Here is a 16,580-nt window from a genome sequence, read left to right as displayed (position 1 = left end):
GGTGAAGCGTGGCCCGGGCTCGGCAGGCTACAAGGCGCTGCCATACCCGCTGAAGAAGCAGAACGGCAAAATCAAGTACGAGTGCAACGTGTGCAGCAAGACCTTCGGACAGCTGTCGAACCTGAAGGTGAGGATCCAGACGTCGACGAAGTGTTTCCGTGTGTGTCTTTCAACATCGCGTCTGATTTACTGCCTAATTATCATTCCACTCCTTTGTACTGTGAGGATTACACTTCATCACGATTAGGCCACAGAGCAGGTTTACGGCACCTCAAAGAGCAAGGAGTGTCACAGCGTGCTTTACAGAAAACACACAAAACGCCCTCTCTCTTTCTGTCAAAAACACGCGAAGAAGGCAATGAGCAACAAAAGAAGAAAATACCCAAAAATTAGCAAGAATTTTGCAAGAATGACAAAAAGTTTCCTGAAAATAAAAGGGGGAAAGATGAAAAAGACAAAGCAAGTTAATTCTAAAAAAGGCAAACAAGACTTGGAAAAGTGCTGTAAAAACTGATTCTGTAACATAAATAGAAATATGTATTTATGAGTATTACAACTAGAATTTTTGTCCCTAGCTTTTAATTTTTTTCCTAGTTATTTTTCCAAAAGATTTTTTTCCTCAGCTTTTTTAAATATAATTTTCAAAATCTACTAATTTCTAGCAGTTTGTGAAGCACTTCTTACCAGTTGCTCATTGCCTTTTCCCGATGTTTTCGAAAGTGCACCGCTTTGTTTAGGGTTTAAATACTTGTAAAATGTGTCTGAAAGCAGCATAAGGAAAGTGATGCTCCAGTTTTCAAAGGGTCAATATTTTTTTGCCTGTTTAGAAATCTTTAAGTTTGTGAGTTTCTCTGATGTTTATCTTTCCTTGATTTTGTAGGTCCATCTCCGTGTCCACAGTGGAGAGAGACCCTTCAAATGCCAGACGTGTAACAAAGGCTTCACTCAGCTGGCTCACCTGCAGAAGCACTTCCTGGTCCACACCGGCGAGAAGCCTCATGAGTGCCAGGTGAGAAACAGTAGATCTGGTTGAAACATTATTGGTAACGCCATAATTTGCAGTGCAGAATACCCAAAAGAATACCCAAAAGCCCTTTTCTCAATTTCTGTATGGGACATCAGCATGAAGATTTCCTTAGATCGCGATGAATACTGTCCGGTGTTATGTGCGTCGCTACAAGCTGCTGACATCATTTCTGTGTCTCCATCTTTTCCAGGTTTGTCATAAGCGCTTCAGCAGCACCAGCAACCTGAAAACTCACCTGCGCCTCCACTCAGGTGAAAAGCCGTACCACTGCAAACTCTGCCCAGCCAAGTTCACCCAGTTTGTCCACCTCAAGCTCCACAAGCGCCTGCACTCCCGCGAACGTCCACACAAATGCCCCCACTGCCACCGCCACTACATCCACCTGTGCAGCCTGCGGCTCCACCTGAAGGGCTACTGCCCCGCTGTGTCCAGCCAGGCAGCCCTGGACGACGTGCACCGCGCCAATGAGGAGATCGAGCGCTTTGACATCAGCGAGCACGCCGAGCGGTTGGAGCAGCTGCAGGGCGGGGTGGAGGTGGAGGCCATGCTGGAGAAGCAGGTTTTGGGGATGCTGTGGAGAGAGGCCGACCTCAAGTCCTCCCATTTTCATCCTCACCACAAGGGCGGTGCCAGCGAGCTTCTGTCCGCAGGTTATGGTGCGTACGAGTCCCCGAATGAGACGTCAGTCATCAAGATGCGGCACAGCAGCCCCATCCCGCCACTTCCTGCCAACGTCACCGTCAAGCAGGAGTCAGAGGATCACGCATGAGTGACCTCTAAGGACATAGAGTCAGGACTGCGCCACTTAGCTGTAAATAAGAAATTCTTCTTCCTGGCTGTCGTTACGAGTGACATCGTGATTTCACCAGGTTTATCAGGGACTCGCGAACTCAGGGCTCAAGAGACACTGTCCCATGACTACTTAGTGGTTTTATTATACTTAGAGACAATCATCTACCCAGGATTTACCTTTAATGTAATTATTATAATGCTATTATCATTATTGTCAATGTATTATTTGGTCTCTATTTTCAAATGTCTTTGTTTTGTTTTTTTGATCAATTAGTTGTTATATAACCTCCTTAATTTATTATTCTTTTTATTTGTTGTCTTCAGAAGCAATAAGTGGAATGGATGGTTACACTGACGGGGGGGAAATCAATGTTTTGTTTTTCTCTGTGGCCATTTCTCTGTAGATAGTCACTCTGTCTGCCGATATCCGTCCGTCACTGCGACCTCTGACCTTTACAACCAGGGGCGTCCGCTCTTCAGGGTTTTATCTATTTAATTTTGAAACCAATATAGTAGGTTCAAAAAGGGTTTGAATAACTTGCCAAAGTGCGGCACATAAATTTATTAATTTAGCAGCTTTTTTTCTGTGCGATCGCTTCCCGAACGTTCGTCTGTGTCCTTTCACTTAATTTAATTTGAAACAAAAAAGGGCATTTTTTTTTTTTTTTGTATATTTTTCACAACGGTTACCTCAGTGTGCATGTGGCGATGCGAGTGTGTGAGTGTGAGTGTGTGTGTGTGTGTGTGTGTTTAAAGGGACAGCTAAAGGTGGGAGCTTTCTATTTATTTATGCTACTTGAAGAAGAAGAAGAAGAAGAAACCAAACTGAACTGGAGTGCAGCTCTTCGTGTGGTCCAAAGGAGCGGCGCCGCCCGCTTGACATGTAGCACATAATGGACTCGGGAGGCCGGCCTGCTGCCCCCTCCCCCTTCGTCCCTCCTTTTGTTTTTATTTTTCTACAACACTGTCAATACCCTAAAGGGAACGTGAATCTCCTCTGATTTCAGGATTCACACTTGACGCTAGAAACCAAAGTTCACTTGGCTTTAATTTCAAATGCACACCAAAAAAAAAAAAAAAAAAAAAGGAGAAAAAGAAACCAAGGGAAGAAGGACTCGAGGAATCAAATCGCTGAAGAAGGGAAGACGTATTGTGTGTATTTGATGAAGTGTTCACTCTTTCGCTGTTTTGTAGATGTTTTTTTTTTGTTGTTGTTTGTTAATATTTTTGGTTGAGAAGCCCCTTTTTTAACCCCACCTGTCCGCCACCTTGTTGAACTGGCATACACCAAAGCACCTCGGCCTTCTTTTATGCACTGGCCCCCTCCTCCAACTTTATAACTTCAGTGCCGATGCTTGCACCATTTACACTGTGGACAATATCACTGAAACTGGTCAGAATGGCATTAAGATTCAGCTTAATGTCACTATAGCAACTGTGACTTTTGCAGCAGTTGTACATCAACAATCTCTGTTTCTCTCTGTTTCTTCTCTGTTTCGTGTCTTTCTGTCTTACTAATGTTTGACCAAAGCGTCTCTCTCTCTGATCAGAGCTTTAACTCCAGAGGAGGATCCCCCTAAAGGACTGTCTCTGTTTACATTCTGGTTTACATTGTTATTTATGTGCAAAATTGTCAAAAAGTGTAAATTATGATATAAATGTTCACTGCTCTAATCTAAACGCTGCGGCTCTGTGTGTTTATTCTTTTCACCTGTGGTCTGATTTAAGAGTCTTTTTAAAAAAGGCTACAGACATTCTGGCAAAACTGGAAAAATAATACATAATGTAATTTTAATATTAAATACTTTACTATTTTAACTTAACAATTTGACAGGCCCATCTCATCTTAACCCTTCTGAAATCTGAGTAATTTCCTTAATTACTTTCATAAACATGAATAAGGCAATGAGCAACTTGAGAAGAAATTGCCCAAAAATAAGCCAGAAGTTAGTAAAAAAAAAAACTAAAATGAACTTAATTAAATTAAATTAAATTATTAAATTTAATTGAATAATGAAAAATATATATTATGATAATTATGAACAATTATTTTTTAATATTTATATATTTAATATAAATGTTTCTATATTTCCCATTTATTGCAGAATTGTCTTTTATTTCCATGTTTTAGAAAAAAACACTTTGCTCTGGGTTCAAAACTTAAACAAAAGTATCTAAAGACAAGTGATGCTGCTCCATATTTCAATTGGTTAAATGGAATTAAATATTTTTTGGGAGCAGGCCTCTTGCATACAGGTTTCTTTTTAAAACAGCTGATCTCAATTTTTACTCACCTCGGCATCAGTAGCCATTTTCTGCAGAAACTCTGGAGAATTTAGCTGAGAAACTTGTGTCGATGAAAATGAGCACAAAACAAGATTATAAACAAGATTAGATTTTAATTTAACAAGTTCTTCCATGTCATGTCCCATGCTACAACTTTCCGCCAAGTATCATGAAATTTGTGCTGGTATGGTTCAGTAATCCTGCTGACAAAAGAAAAAACAAACCTATTGAAAACAAATTGTTTTTGGAGGTTTTTGTTGTTTGCAGCATTGTGGACTTCTTCAATCCAAATTCTGAAGCACAACAGATGACACTGGATGAGATTAGTTTGAATAATGTCAGCTAGGGGGGAAAGTACATGTTTAAACTGCAATTGGTGTCCATCAGTAAATATTTAAAAAAAAAAAAACACAAAGACTGCAAAAAGAATGGGAAAAAAATGGAAAAAGCTTTAAAATTTAGGGCATTAAAGTCCTGAACCCACACAGGTGTTTTCACTTAATGCACCTGATTAGAAGCCCCGGTGCAGACTGGGCATGGTTGCATCTCCATCAGACTCCTGTTGCACCTGTGAAGGCTGGGCTAAGGACAAAGAAAAGACTTTAAAAGAAAGAGATAGAAACTAAAGAAAAACCAGCTCAGGTAGAAATTCACCAACTCAGATTTAGAGTCGTGTTTTTAACTTCCAAAGCACTTCCAACTTTTGTCTCGGCAGTAAACCAGGCTCTTTGGTGGATAGTCGTGAATCTTTATGTCCTTTTCTGTGCACTGCCAAACTTTAAGACTGGAGCAGGAAATGGGAACGCAGCGCCCCGTGCCCTATGGGCTGGTCTGTCTTTTATCTGGCATGCAGGAGACACACCGACCACATGACTCACTTTGAAGCCCAAAGTCATCAGTCCTCAAGCATGAAATCTCAGGAGAAAATGGATTCAGCAGCCGATTATCTCCAAACACCAGAAGGTAAGTTTAAACTATGTGATCATTAACATAGGAAGGTCAAAGATCAAATGATTGAGGGTTAAAAGAGAATATAATATGGCCAATAGTGCTGGAGCAATTTCAATGACAAAAAGGGAAAAATGTGTATTCATTCAGTAAGTTTTACCAACACATTCTTATCCCACGTCAAAACATGTTAGGGCTTTGCAGTCGACTTCCACATCGAAATATTATCTTTTAGGTATCCTGCATCTGCTGATGATGATCCAGGATGCCGCCAGAGTGATGTCAGCAAATGTACATGGTGAGATTAAACTGCACGTGGTTATGTCTTTCAAAAATAATGGAAAAATCATAAGGAGTGACTATGCAAGAAATATCCTGCAAATGTCCCACAAAAAATGGTAAAAGGTGACTAGAAAAATTATGTGAAAATTCTGTTATTATTATTAGGATTATTAAACATCTTTTTTAATAAAATAAAGAAAAAGTTTTACAAAATATTTGAGAATACTACATTTATAATCGTCTAATTATACACTTAAAGTTATGTTATGAAAAAAAGTTTGGGGTTTTTTTGCACTTTCTTGCACTTTTCTTTATATATTTTTTTACTTTTATTTCTTTTGTTGCCCTCTTCCCATGTTCTCTCTTTCTAAGCCAAATTGCTCAAGTCTCAGAGGGTTAAAGCTGCAGATATAAGACAACCTCAAATTCAGCCAGTTCAAAACATATTTCATCTGACACTCATCTGTGCAGCAGCCAGCTGTGTAAACTGACATTTGGCAGAAAGGAAGTGATAAAACACATTCCACCTCCGTGTTATTAGGGATTTCACGAAGTGTTACAGTCGCTGTATGAGAGAGCGGTATCAACCAGCCAACTAAAAACACTCGGCGCGCCCCCATCCTTTGACTCAGCCTCTTTCACTTTCGCGCACTGCGTCTCTCTTTCCTGTTTGTTCGATCTTATTATTACTATCAGGGAAACTTCTCAAGTCACCCATTGACACAGCGAGTTCCACTACATCAGCAGCACGACGCCGGGGCTTCACAGCACTTTTCTGACCGAGGAGAATAACACCTACCACCTCTGGAGGAAGGGGGATATCCCACCGACACGTCAGGCCTATCTTTCAGGCTGCGGTGAGGTTTGTTTATCTGCTGTCTGATTTCCACGGAGGGTTTGGTAAAGTTTCAAACTTTATCTCCTCTAACACCGTCCTCCAAATTCAGTGAGATACCCACCGTTTTGAAGAAAAGGGACGCCCACGACTTCAAGTTAAAGGAAAGTCCGTCTTCATGCTGGCACTGGTGTCAATCAGCGCTTTTATTTGTGTCTATATCAAATCACATAATTATTGTGCAGTCATTTTTTATATGCGTTCTAACCCTTGGCCATTTGAAAGCAGAGCAAATAAGCTTGATTTCATTTAAAAACACAAAAAAATGACAATGAGAGACTTAAAAAGAAATGATATTAAAATAAATGTATTCTTTCTGATACATAATTTTTAATATATAATTATAATCATGAGAACTATAGTTTTTCTGTCAGTTTTCCCTTTTTTTTTGATAGTCCTTTTAAAAAATTCTCTCTACCTCTCTCATTTTTTGATTTTTTTTTAACCTTGTACAGATTTCTTGCATTTGACATTTCTTACCAAACTGCCGATTCTCTTTTTACTCAAACATCACCACACATCCACCTGGGATTGTGCCCTTAAACCAGTTATTTTTAGCCAAAACATTATCTTTTCCTAATATGACCAGTTTAAAAAGTGTTGTTTAAATGTAACATTTCAACAGTGTTGTGGTTAATGTTGGTTATGTTTAGGCACAAAAATCCCTTCGTTATGGTTGGGAAACAATGATGTTTTTGGCTAAAAAATACAAGCCCGTTCTCATTCCAAATTGCAAAATAGCACCGCTTTGTCAGTGCTTTTTTTGTAAGTGTGCAATGGCAAAAGGCACCTTTTACATGTGCATGGAACGCAGCTGGACGGCTTCAGGTGAAAATGCAGCTAGAGAGAACCAGATGCATCGTTATTGCACACTGGTGAATGGCTGCACAGCACCTGTCAGGTGCAACAGAGCAGAGTGAGGGTCTAATGCTGCCAGTAACAATGTAATATAAGGAGCACAAGGGCGCCTATAGGGCGGGACAGAGGGGCAATGGATTGCTCCAACAAGTCCAGACTTTGATTTGGGAGCTCTGTGGTAATTTCCCATTCAAATTATGTTTTTTTATGCACTTTACCCTGTGCCTCCTTTCACTAAACCTAACCATCCATGCCAGCATACATTTCTTGACGTCCCGGCGATGGTTGCCATGTGCTGTTGTTGCTTAAACATAATCACCTGCAGCATCATCCTACCATGTGCTTGTGTTGACATTACAGAAGGTAAAGAATAGAAAGAAACGCGTAATTTGTAGATGCAGAAGTCCACTGCAAAGCAGCAACGTGACAAGTTGGATGACAGTGTGTGGGAATGTCAGAGTAATTATCTAGCCTAAACGAAGGCTAGATAGCTTCGAATTATATTGTCTTATTGGGGAGCCATGGTGCCCGCGAATTCATTCATTCATTGCTCCTTTTTACTCTTGTTGCAGCTGTCCAACATTAACATCCAGTTTTGGTTGTTTAGTCAGTCTACAAGCCGAATCACCATGACAATGCACTAACATGACTCACTAAAAAATGACCCTCCACCATCTGATGATAAAGTCAGCTCATATACGTCACTTTGGAAACCTTAATATGGTCCATATGAAACAAGCAATAACAAGTCAACGTATTTGTGGTTTGCAGTACAGTGCAATACCAACATGTTTTTTCTGGCAACTGGGCTTGAGTGTCAGGGTTGGAGGGAATGTCTTTTAGGATTTTGTGTGTTTTAGAAAGCTTCACTGTAGCTGGCTACCTGAGTGCATTCTGCTAAGTTTTTTTTAAAAGTAGTTTTTCAGTGCTGCTGGTGATGACGGTCAGATGGTCCATCCAACGACAGATCTCTCAACGACGAGATCAGTTGTGCACATTCATGTTCCCATGAGGATGAATCCTAATCATTTTTGTGACTCCTGACTTTTCATTAAGTGCCGAAGTCAGGCTTAAATTTCCCCTGGAAAAACTTTACGTGCAGCTTCAGACTGTGAGGCTGCAGCGGAGAGTCAACACTAAACAGCAACAGCACCGCTGGCTTCGTTTCAGAGAAGATAGTCATGATTTGTGCACACACACACACGCCCATGCCCACACACATTCTCGCTCACATAAACACACACACACACACAAGAAATCTATAAACACGCAGGAAACACACATTTACTGTTCAAGTACAGATAAAAACACTTGTACCTCCAAACACGCAAACACAGTTACACACACACACACACAGCTACACACGTACAATACAGAAAAACATTAAACATTCGACTTCTCTCATGTCTCCATTTACTGATTCATCATTTGTCTCTCGGGAGATCTTGTGTCAGTTTCCCCTGAAATGTTGCGATTAGTTTTAATCATAATGAAACCACAAACTAAACAAACCCTTCAACACTCGCACACACACACACATATACACCCACACGCAAACACACTCTCCATCTCCTCCAAGCTGTGTTCCAGGGTGACGCCACTGAAGACGTTTCCGGAAATCGAGCGGCATCCCCAACGGCTGTTTTACCGTAAACACGCTGTAGCCCATCATCATGTCGAAGACTCACACTCGTCACCCCCCTCTGCCCTCATCCCGCTTCCCCGAAATTCACTTTTCCCTTCTAAAACGTTGACAAGAAGTCACAGCCTTTCTTTTTTGTTCTTTTTTCTTGGTGTTGATCAGAGTTACTGAAGACCTTGATGGGCTGAGTGGACATCGGCTGTTAAAGTTTAAAGATGTGGACGTTGCAGTATCAAACATCAGTATGTTATCACGACGCTGACGGCAGAACCTCCCCAAAAATCTGATCAACAAATGACAGAGACAATCGGGAGCCAAATGTTCCTCCAAATGAAGACCACATTTCCCATAAATCCCGCTGCTGCCTGTCACCAGTAAGACCTTCACTTCCTCCGCTAATTGTTCCTCTTTGTCTTTACTGAAGACAACAAAGACACTGGACATTATTTTTTTCCTTTGTGTCTTTGTCTCTTTCCACAAGAAACCTTTTAACAACAAACATACAGTTTTGATAACTTTGTTGTTCCTCTACTTTTTCTTGTAGCGCCATCATCAGGTCAAAAATATAATTTGTCCAATATTTTGATTTATGACCAAAACCTGCAAAACTAAACATTCAGTGTGAGCTGCACTTTGTGTTCAGTACTCAGTGTTAAGCTTGTTACCCCAAAAATATAGTTGTTTACTCATAATTCATTACTCTTTACACAAGTAATATTAGAACTTATTTCTTCCTACAAACAGCAATTACACTACTGGAAATATTATATTTCACAAAATTAGAAATTGTGTCCTCATAATTCAGACTTCTCTCGTGCTCATCAGTACCAGCATGTGCGTTTGTTGACGTCTCGGTAGCATCATCCCACCATGTGCATTTATTGACATCACTGTAGGGGCATCCCGGAACATAAATGCAGATGCAGGAGGATACCTCGAGCGTAATGTGTAGACACTGCAAAGTCGCACTGTGATGACTTTGGATGAGAACTTGTTGGAATGTCGTGGTTTTGTGTTGCCTGTGTAAGTTATTTTCCCATCAGTCTGTCTGAAATATGTAGTTAGTCATGGAGATGGACAAGATTTCATCCTCCACATATTCAGCCACAAGCTTCATTAGTTCTTTGTCTCTTGTAGCAGCTTAGCATCATTAAAATCCAGTTTTGGTTGTTTAGCCAGTCTATAGACAGAAAAACCCTGACAATGCACTAAAAGTAGGTGGGTTTCAGTTACAGATTTGTTCAAAACTTAAGTGATATTTTCAGAAATGTTGATAAAACCCCATGTGGAGATGACTGTGTTTCTATTGTATTAGCAATTTCAATTTGCACAATTTGAGGGTTAATTGAAACCTGATTATTGATATTCAGTTGTGTAGGTATGTGAAATTTTCAAACTTTTCAAACAGCACAAATGTTGAGCTCTGGACAGGAGCTGCAGTAAAACATATTTTAGCCACATAAAAAGATTAGTATCAGCCTAACTGTACACTATAATAGTAATATTTTCATTGCGTTATACACTAAACAACAGACATAGTGGTAGAGCAGCAACTCATGCTCTTGGAAATAAAATGAATGTTAAATTCGATGGTGCCTGGTGTTCAGACCAGTGAAAAAATTAGCTTTTTTTGTAGGCTAAAGGCTAAAAATTATCCAATTTAGGCATGTTTTCTCAGTTTAATTTTATGCCCTTTGTCTACCCGGAGGTAATTGTAAACAAAAAAAAAAAAACAAAACACTGAGATTTGGTTAGCCTCTGAGTTTTGGTGAAAGACATTTATTTAGGCACAAGAGAAGAGTGTGTGTCTCATAGTTCATAAGCTGCTCTCCAACATGTGGCTCAAATAAGCCACAAGCTATTAACACACATTCTGCATGGAAATTATTAAAAACACACGCCCACACATACATACATAAAAAAAGAAACGCGCACACACACACAGTCCTGCATGTGTGTCATCCCATTTCAAGAGATGACAATGCAACAAAAAAAGAAAACTACCAAACAGTCTGTCCTCTCTCTCTGAATTACTCTGAGATGAGTTTTCTATCTTTAATAATCAGAAAAATACAAAAAATAATTCTCATTAATTTTTTCAGTATGTAACAAATCTCTTTCTAGGCTCCTGATTGAGGAAACCTAAGATAGAGATACTCAACTTACTTAGCTTGGGGGCCACTTTTGCAAAATGACACGTGGCCAGGGGCCAGTATACTAAAAGTACTAGAACAATTCCCAGTGTAATTCACTTAATTTTTTAGTGGTTGGGACTTCGCCTGGCACCCTGTTGGTGGCCAGATTTGGCCCGTGGACCATAAGTTGAGTATCTCTGCCCTAAACATTTAAGAGATTTCTGACACTTTGTCTTGATTTTAACCCGAATTGTTGTTTTTAAAGATTTAAGTAGTTTATTTTGAATATCTAGCAAAAATCGAAGAGGAAATAAAATCAATATGGATGAAAGCAGATACATTTGTGTTGTGAGTTGATTCCGCTAAAGAGACACACACACACACACACACACACACACACACAGCAGATTGTCTTGAAGTTTTCAAACTACAAACATACACACACTTCCTTATTAATAACGTGCATCTTTCTCACACCCACAGTCACACACATGGGGAGGATGACGGAGGTGACTCAGCAGAAAATGTCCCCACTGACCCCTCCTGTATCGTCACACATGTGGAGCCTTCTTCTTCTTCTCTTCATCTTTAAACCGCAGCAGCCGCCGTCTTTTCCTGCAGAGACCGTCCACATGTCTTACACATCACTCCGCTTCTGCTTGCCGTTTTTACGCCATGTTGACCCAATCAGAGCGGAAGTGTTTTATGTTGTTACTGGAACACAAGCAAAGTCAGTGTGTAATGGAGCGAAGATGTTTGGGAGTCCTAAAAGTCATCAAGTAAACTTTTAACACCTTTTTTTATATCTAAGAAGTGACGATTGTATATTGTCCACATTTAGACAAACATAAATGCGCACAAGTCAGCTGGGGAGCTAGTTTCAGCCGTACTCTGTTGCCTGCATCCTAAAATATTTTTTGAAATACAATTAAAAAAAAAAAGAAGAAGAAAATTGGTTTGATTTCTTGACAACTTGGCAAGAAATATCCTGCAAAAGGACATGGAAACAAAATTTGCCAGAGGTTATTCGTAGATATTAGCCCAAAACATGGGAAAAAATGTCCAGACAACTATATTTATAATTCTTTTATTTATATTTTTAAAATTATGTTCCAAAATTTTTCTTCAGCACTTTTCGTTTTTTTTGTAAACTTTATTTTTATTTTGTTCTTGTCTATTTTCTTTCTTTTTCTTTCTCTTTTTTTCTAATTTTAGTTAATTTTCTTGAATTTTTTTTTCCACTAATTTCATGCAGTGTTTTGGGTGATGTCTTATTAAGTTGCTCATTGCCTTTCTCCCATGCTTTTGCAAGAAATCATACCAACTTTTTTAAGTTTCAAAGGGTTAATGGTTATTTTTTAACAACTTACTGCAGAAATTAAGACAAGCTACACTCATTTGCAGGTTATACTATCCCTGGGTTTCTTGTCTTATTTTTATTTTATCATTTATGAACAGCGCCAGTAATTTATTTTTATTTTTCTGTGGCATTAAAGTCCTTATAAACCACACAATGAACATGACATAGCCTGATTGTTAATTGGAGCCTCATGGAGCAGCTCTCCCTGCAGGTGTGTGGAGGGCAGAGTCACGTCGTCAGGGAAATTCGGCTCACCTGCTCGGATGGTACTTAAACCAGCAGCCTCTCTGCATTTCGCTTTTGCTGGGTTTCGTATGGTTTCTCTCCTGCAGCATGAATCCACCTCCCAGCACATTTTCAGCTCACTGACTGCTGTCATGCTGCAGAAAGCTTTTCTGTGCATCTTTTCTCAGTAGTTTCTTTTTTAAAAAAATGAAGTGCTCTGTTCTCTCCTCTGCTCCCCTGAGCGGGTTGTGACATTATGTAATGGAAACAATATTATCTCAATAATGAGTGGAATAAACTGTCTTCACGCAGCATTAAAAATTCCCTTTAAATGTTTGTGCTTCTGCACAACAAATTAAAGGTGGTTGAGTCACAGTGGCTTAGTGCAACCACCTGCTGGAGCCATATACAGAAAAAAACAATCTCCTGTCTTTAATATGCGAGAAAAAAACACTGCTGTGCTCAGTCAACGTGTGTGTGTGTATGTGTGTGTGCGTGCGTGCACGTGCGTGTGCGTGCGTGCAGCTCTGTCTCCTGTTATCAGTTTAAAAATATAATGATGTAATTAAATCCAAACCTGTTCTTTTAAGAAAAAAAGACTAAAATTAGATCAGCTCCTTCCTCTCCCTGCGGTGCACACGTGTCTTCCCAGAATTCTCATGTTTGAGGGTTATTAATTTAAAGTGTTTTACCATCATATATTTAAGCATTAAACAGTGAGAGGCTGTTGTTTACAGGGATTATAGAGCAGCTAGGGGGCGTTGTTTGGCACCAAGCAGTGACTACATGTGGCACTGTTTAGTAAAATAAACACAACAAAGAAATGCAATAAGTTATTGATAACAATCATGCTTCGGCTAATCAATGTACTTCCTTTGCCACATAGCAGAATGTTTGCCAAACATCACACAAACACAACCTGTTCTCATCCCAGAGTCGTCAAGGTTTGTATGTATCATGAAGCAACAAAAAAAGCAAATGAAATCAGATATTTTCAGTTCAGTTTCAGGCCTCATTTCCTATGTGGAAAAAAATTAAGATATCTGTGAATGAGTCTGTAGTCTAAGCAGACAAGTTGGACATTCCCTGACATTGCAAGTCGTATATGAATACAAATGTGACGATGGTGCATCTAATGACGTAATCACACATGCTTGGAAAGCAGAAAAAACAATAACGAGGGCGACGCTCAAGCCCGCAGGTAAGATGCAGCTCTGGTGATGCAAACCCGTTTATGAGGACATTTCAGTCGGAGTGGGAGAGCGCAGTTTTTAATCGCTCTTGGCTTCGGTGCTGGTGGAAAATAAAAAGCTCACAAGCAAAGTTAAAGTAGGTCAGGGACCATAACAGCGGGGGTGACAGTAGCCGTACTACACTACATGATGCATAAGCAAAGTTTAAGCAGGTGTAAATGCAGATGTTGGACTTGAGTCACTGGTAAAAGTAGATGTGAGCAGGTGGTCAAAAAAATCAAATATTGGCAACAATTTGGAATTGGATATCAAGACCTGAAGTGTAAATCCAGTTAAATATGGCTGTTTTGTCTCCTTTTGCATTAGCACAACATGCTGCTGAACGGGACAGATCTGGTTGCGGTGTTATTATAGAGCAGTGTGGGTTGAGAACCTGTCACGTCTTAATAATACGGCAGGATGGCGTCAGGTTGAAATGCTGCTAGTGACGACGTGATATAAGGAGCATGAGGGCGCCTATAGGGCAGGCGGGGGTGGTGGATGTGTCCAACCAGCTTGTTCTCATTCCAAAGTCTTTGAGTTCCCTGAAAAGCGCTCTACAAATAAAATGAATTATTATTATTATTATTATTATTTAAACCATTTCTTTGTGGGAGCTATTTTGTGCACTTTCATGTTGAAACAAGGAAGAGAGAAACACCAAAGAACACCAAAATATTTATATTCTTGACCAAACTGCAAAACATGGGCCACAGACACATGGGTGTCCACATACTTTTGGCCACAATCTTGTCATACAGGCTGCACTACTGAATGCTTACACACAGAAACTCAAGACATATACACACACACACAAATGAGCAGGGGGTCAGAACACCAAAGCAATTACAGAAACGCTCTCTTTCCTGGAGGAGCTCTGCTGTTTCCAGTCATCCTCATACACACACACACACACACACACACACGCACGCACAGACCAACATATTATTAACCCTGACGGCCTTTAATAGGTGGGTGTTGAACAGCGAGAGAGACGGACACAGAGAGAGAGAATGACAGGAGGATGTGGATGATGACGGCTGGCGAGCTTTAACACTTTGATCTCTCTCTCTCACACACACACACACACACACACACAACTATTATTAATAAGCACTACGTGTCCTTTTGCATCCGTAGCCTTAGGATCAGGACATTAAGTTTGCTGTTTGTGTGTGTTTATAGCTCACAACTGGCAGGTTTCATTCTGTCAAAAACATGGCAATAACAAGAACAAATTCTGAGAAAATTACCTGAAATTTATCAACAAAAAGAGAAGACAAGAAAAAGGTTAACAAATAAAAATATTAAATAAAAAACTGTTAAAAATAAATATAACAATTATAAATCTAGTTTTCTGAACATTTTTTCCTATTTTTTAATTATTATTCTCAAAATTTCTCTGTCTCACTCTAAAAAAATGTTCAGGTCACTTTCTTTCCCCTAATTTCTTGCATTTGTTTAGGACACACACACAGAAGTTGTCAACAGAATGAATTCATTGTTAACGGTCATAAAAAGATAAAATAAAACCTTTAATGTATCGGTCAGATTAAACCGACCGAGGGGACAGTTGTTGACTTTGTGTCAGAGTGTAATTAGTATCAGGACGCTTTGTTTGTGTCTCCATACCAACTGCAAACAACAACAGACAAAAACTTTACCGGACAACTGATTTCCTGCAGATTCCGCGAAATCATTCCCCCCTCACACACAAATACATACGCACACACACACACACACACACACACACACACACACACACACACACACACACACACGGTTACACACACTTTTACCATCAGCTCAGACCACAAACTATGCCCTCTAACTCTCTTTAGTCCCCTACTGTCCTGCATGATTCTGTGAAACCACAGTCTCAGTCTCTTTCTCCACACACACACACACACACACACACACACACACACTTTCTTCTGTTTTTAAAGCGTCTCGGGGGGCCGCGGCGCTCTGCTGTGTATCATACAGCAGAGCAGAGATCAAGAAGATCAACAGATGAGAATGATTAGTGATGAAGAGGAAGTCATGAGTGTGTTTGCCCTCTGAAGCCGCACACACACACACAAAAACACACACACACAGATAACACAATGCAGACTGCAACAGAGTAAACATGTGCGACCAGTGGAAATGACAACATGCTGTAAGTGTTTGTAAGACTGTGTTTCCTGTTAAAGCAACTTAAAAAATAAAAACGATGACACAAACTGCAGGGCGGAGACAAAACATACAGCGGAGCAGAGAGAATAAATCCTTAGCAAATTAGTAAATAATGACATTATAATGATAACATCTTTGTCTAGACATGCTTGTTTACATGTAGTGTAACGGATAACACTCACACATACACACACACACACACACACACACACACTGTACGTACCCACAGTAAGTAACCAAGCCTTTAAATGGATTTAAAATAATTAAATTTAACATTTTGTTCATTAAGTTTCTCTGTAAAGTTTCTCCTTTAGAGTGGAAAACAAGACTGTTTCCATCATTGGACTTGGTTTCTTTTATTTTTACATCTTTCACATTTTCACACATTTTTCTGCCCTTTAATTTCATTCCCAGCTTCTCACATATCGCCATATTTTCAGTCAACTTTTGATGTCTGCATATGACACGCACGGCAGCTTCTGTTATTAATGTTCTGGGTCGACATGTCAATTTATGTCTGTGAAATGAAATGTGTCTTTTCAAAATACTCTTCTGTTTTCACAGAAAATGTGCAGTTTCTGCTCATTAGATGCATGAAGTCTTTTTCAAAATAAACTTACAACATCAGTAAAACACCTCACATTTACATTCATTCACTTGTGCAACAAACGCAAGCAGTTAAATTAAGAAAAAAATCTCATTTTGGCTTGACATTAAGCC

General features: G+C 39.7%; 1 protein-coding gene and 1 long non-coding RNA gene across 3 annotated transcripts in view; both read left to right on the top strand.

Moving 5' to 3' along the window:
• The window catches only part of prdm1a (PR domain containing 1a, with ZNF domain), a 17,806-nt gene extending 14,307 nt beyond the window's left edge, over window positions 1–3,499 (top strand). The window contains exons 5-7 of the mRNA XM_042490340.2: window positions 1–127; window positions 881–1,009; window positions 1,218–3,499. The exon at window positions 1–127 is cut by the window's left edge and continues 925 nt beyond it. Coding sequence (XP_042346274.2) covers window positions 1–127; window positions 881–1,009; window positions 1,218–1,796 — 835 coding nt within the window. The 3' untranslated portion in view covers window positions 1,797–3,499. The remainder of the gene's footprint in view (window positions 128–880; window positions 1,010–1,217) is intronic.
• A 485-nt stretch (window positions 3,500–3,984) lies between these two features.
• Window positions 3,985–16,418, top strand: LOC148188332 (uncharacterized). Of its 2 annotated transcripts, XR_015778003.1 has the most exons (4): window positions 3,985–5,068; window positions 5,289–5,351; window positions 8,893–9,104; window positions 11,349–16,418. It is a non-coding gene; the product is annotated as an uncharacterized LOC148188332 (long non-coding RNA). The 2 variants fall into 2 exon arrangements; XR_015778002.1 differs by lacking the exon at window positions 5,289–5,351.
• The last annotated feature ends 162 nt before the right edge of the window (window positions 16,419–16,580 follow it).

The sequence above is a fragment of the Plectropomus leopardus genome, chromosome 11 (genome assembly GCF_026936395.1).
Source record: "Plectropomus leopardus strain MGB_pleo_1.0 chromosome 11, ASM2693639v1, whole genome shotgun sequence".
Lineage (NCBI taxonomy): Eukaryota > Metazoa > Chordata > Actinopteri > Perciformes > Serranidae > Plectropomus > Plectropomus leopardus.
The sequence above is the reverse complement of the archived record's forward strand: the minus strand, read 5'-3'. Positions and strand labels throughout refer to the sequence as shown.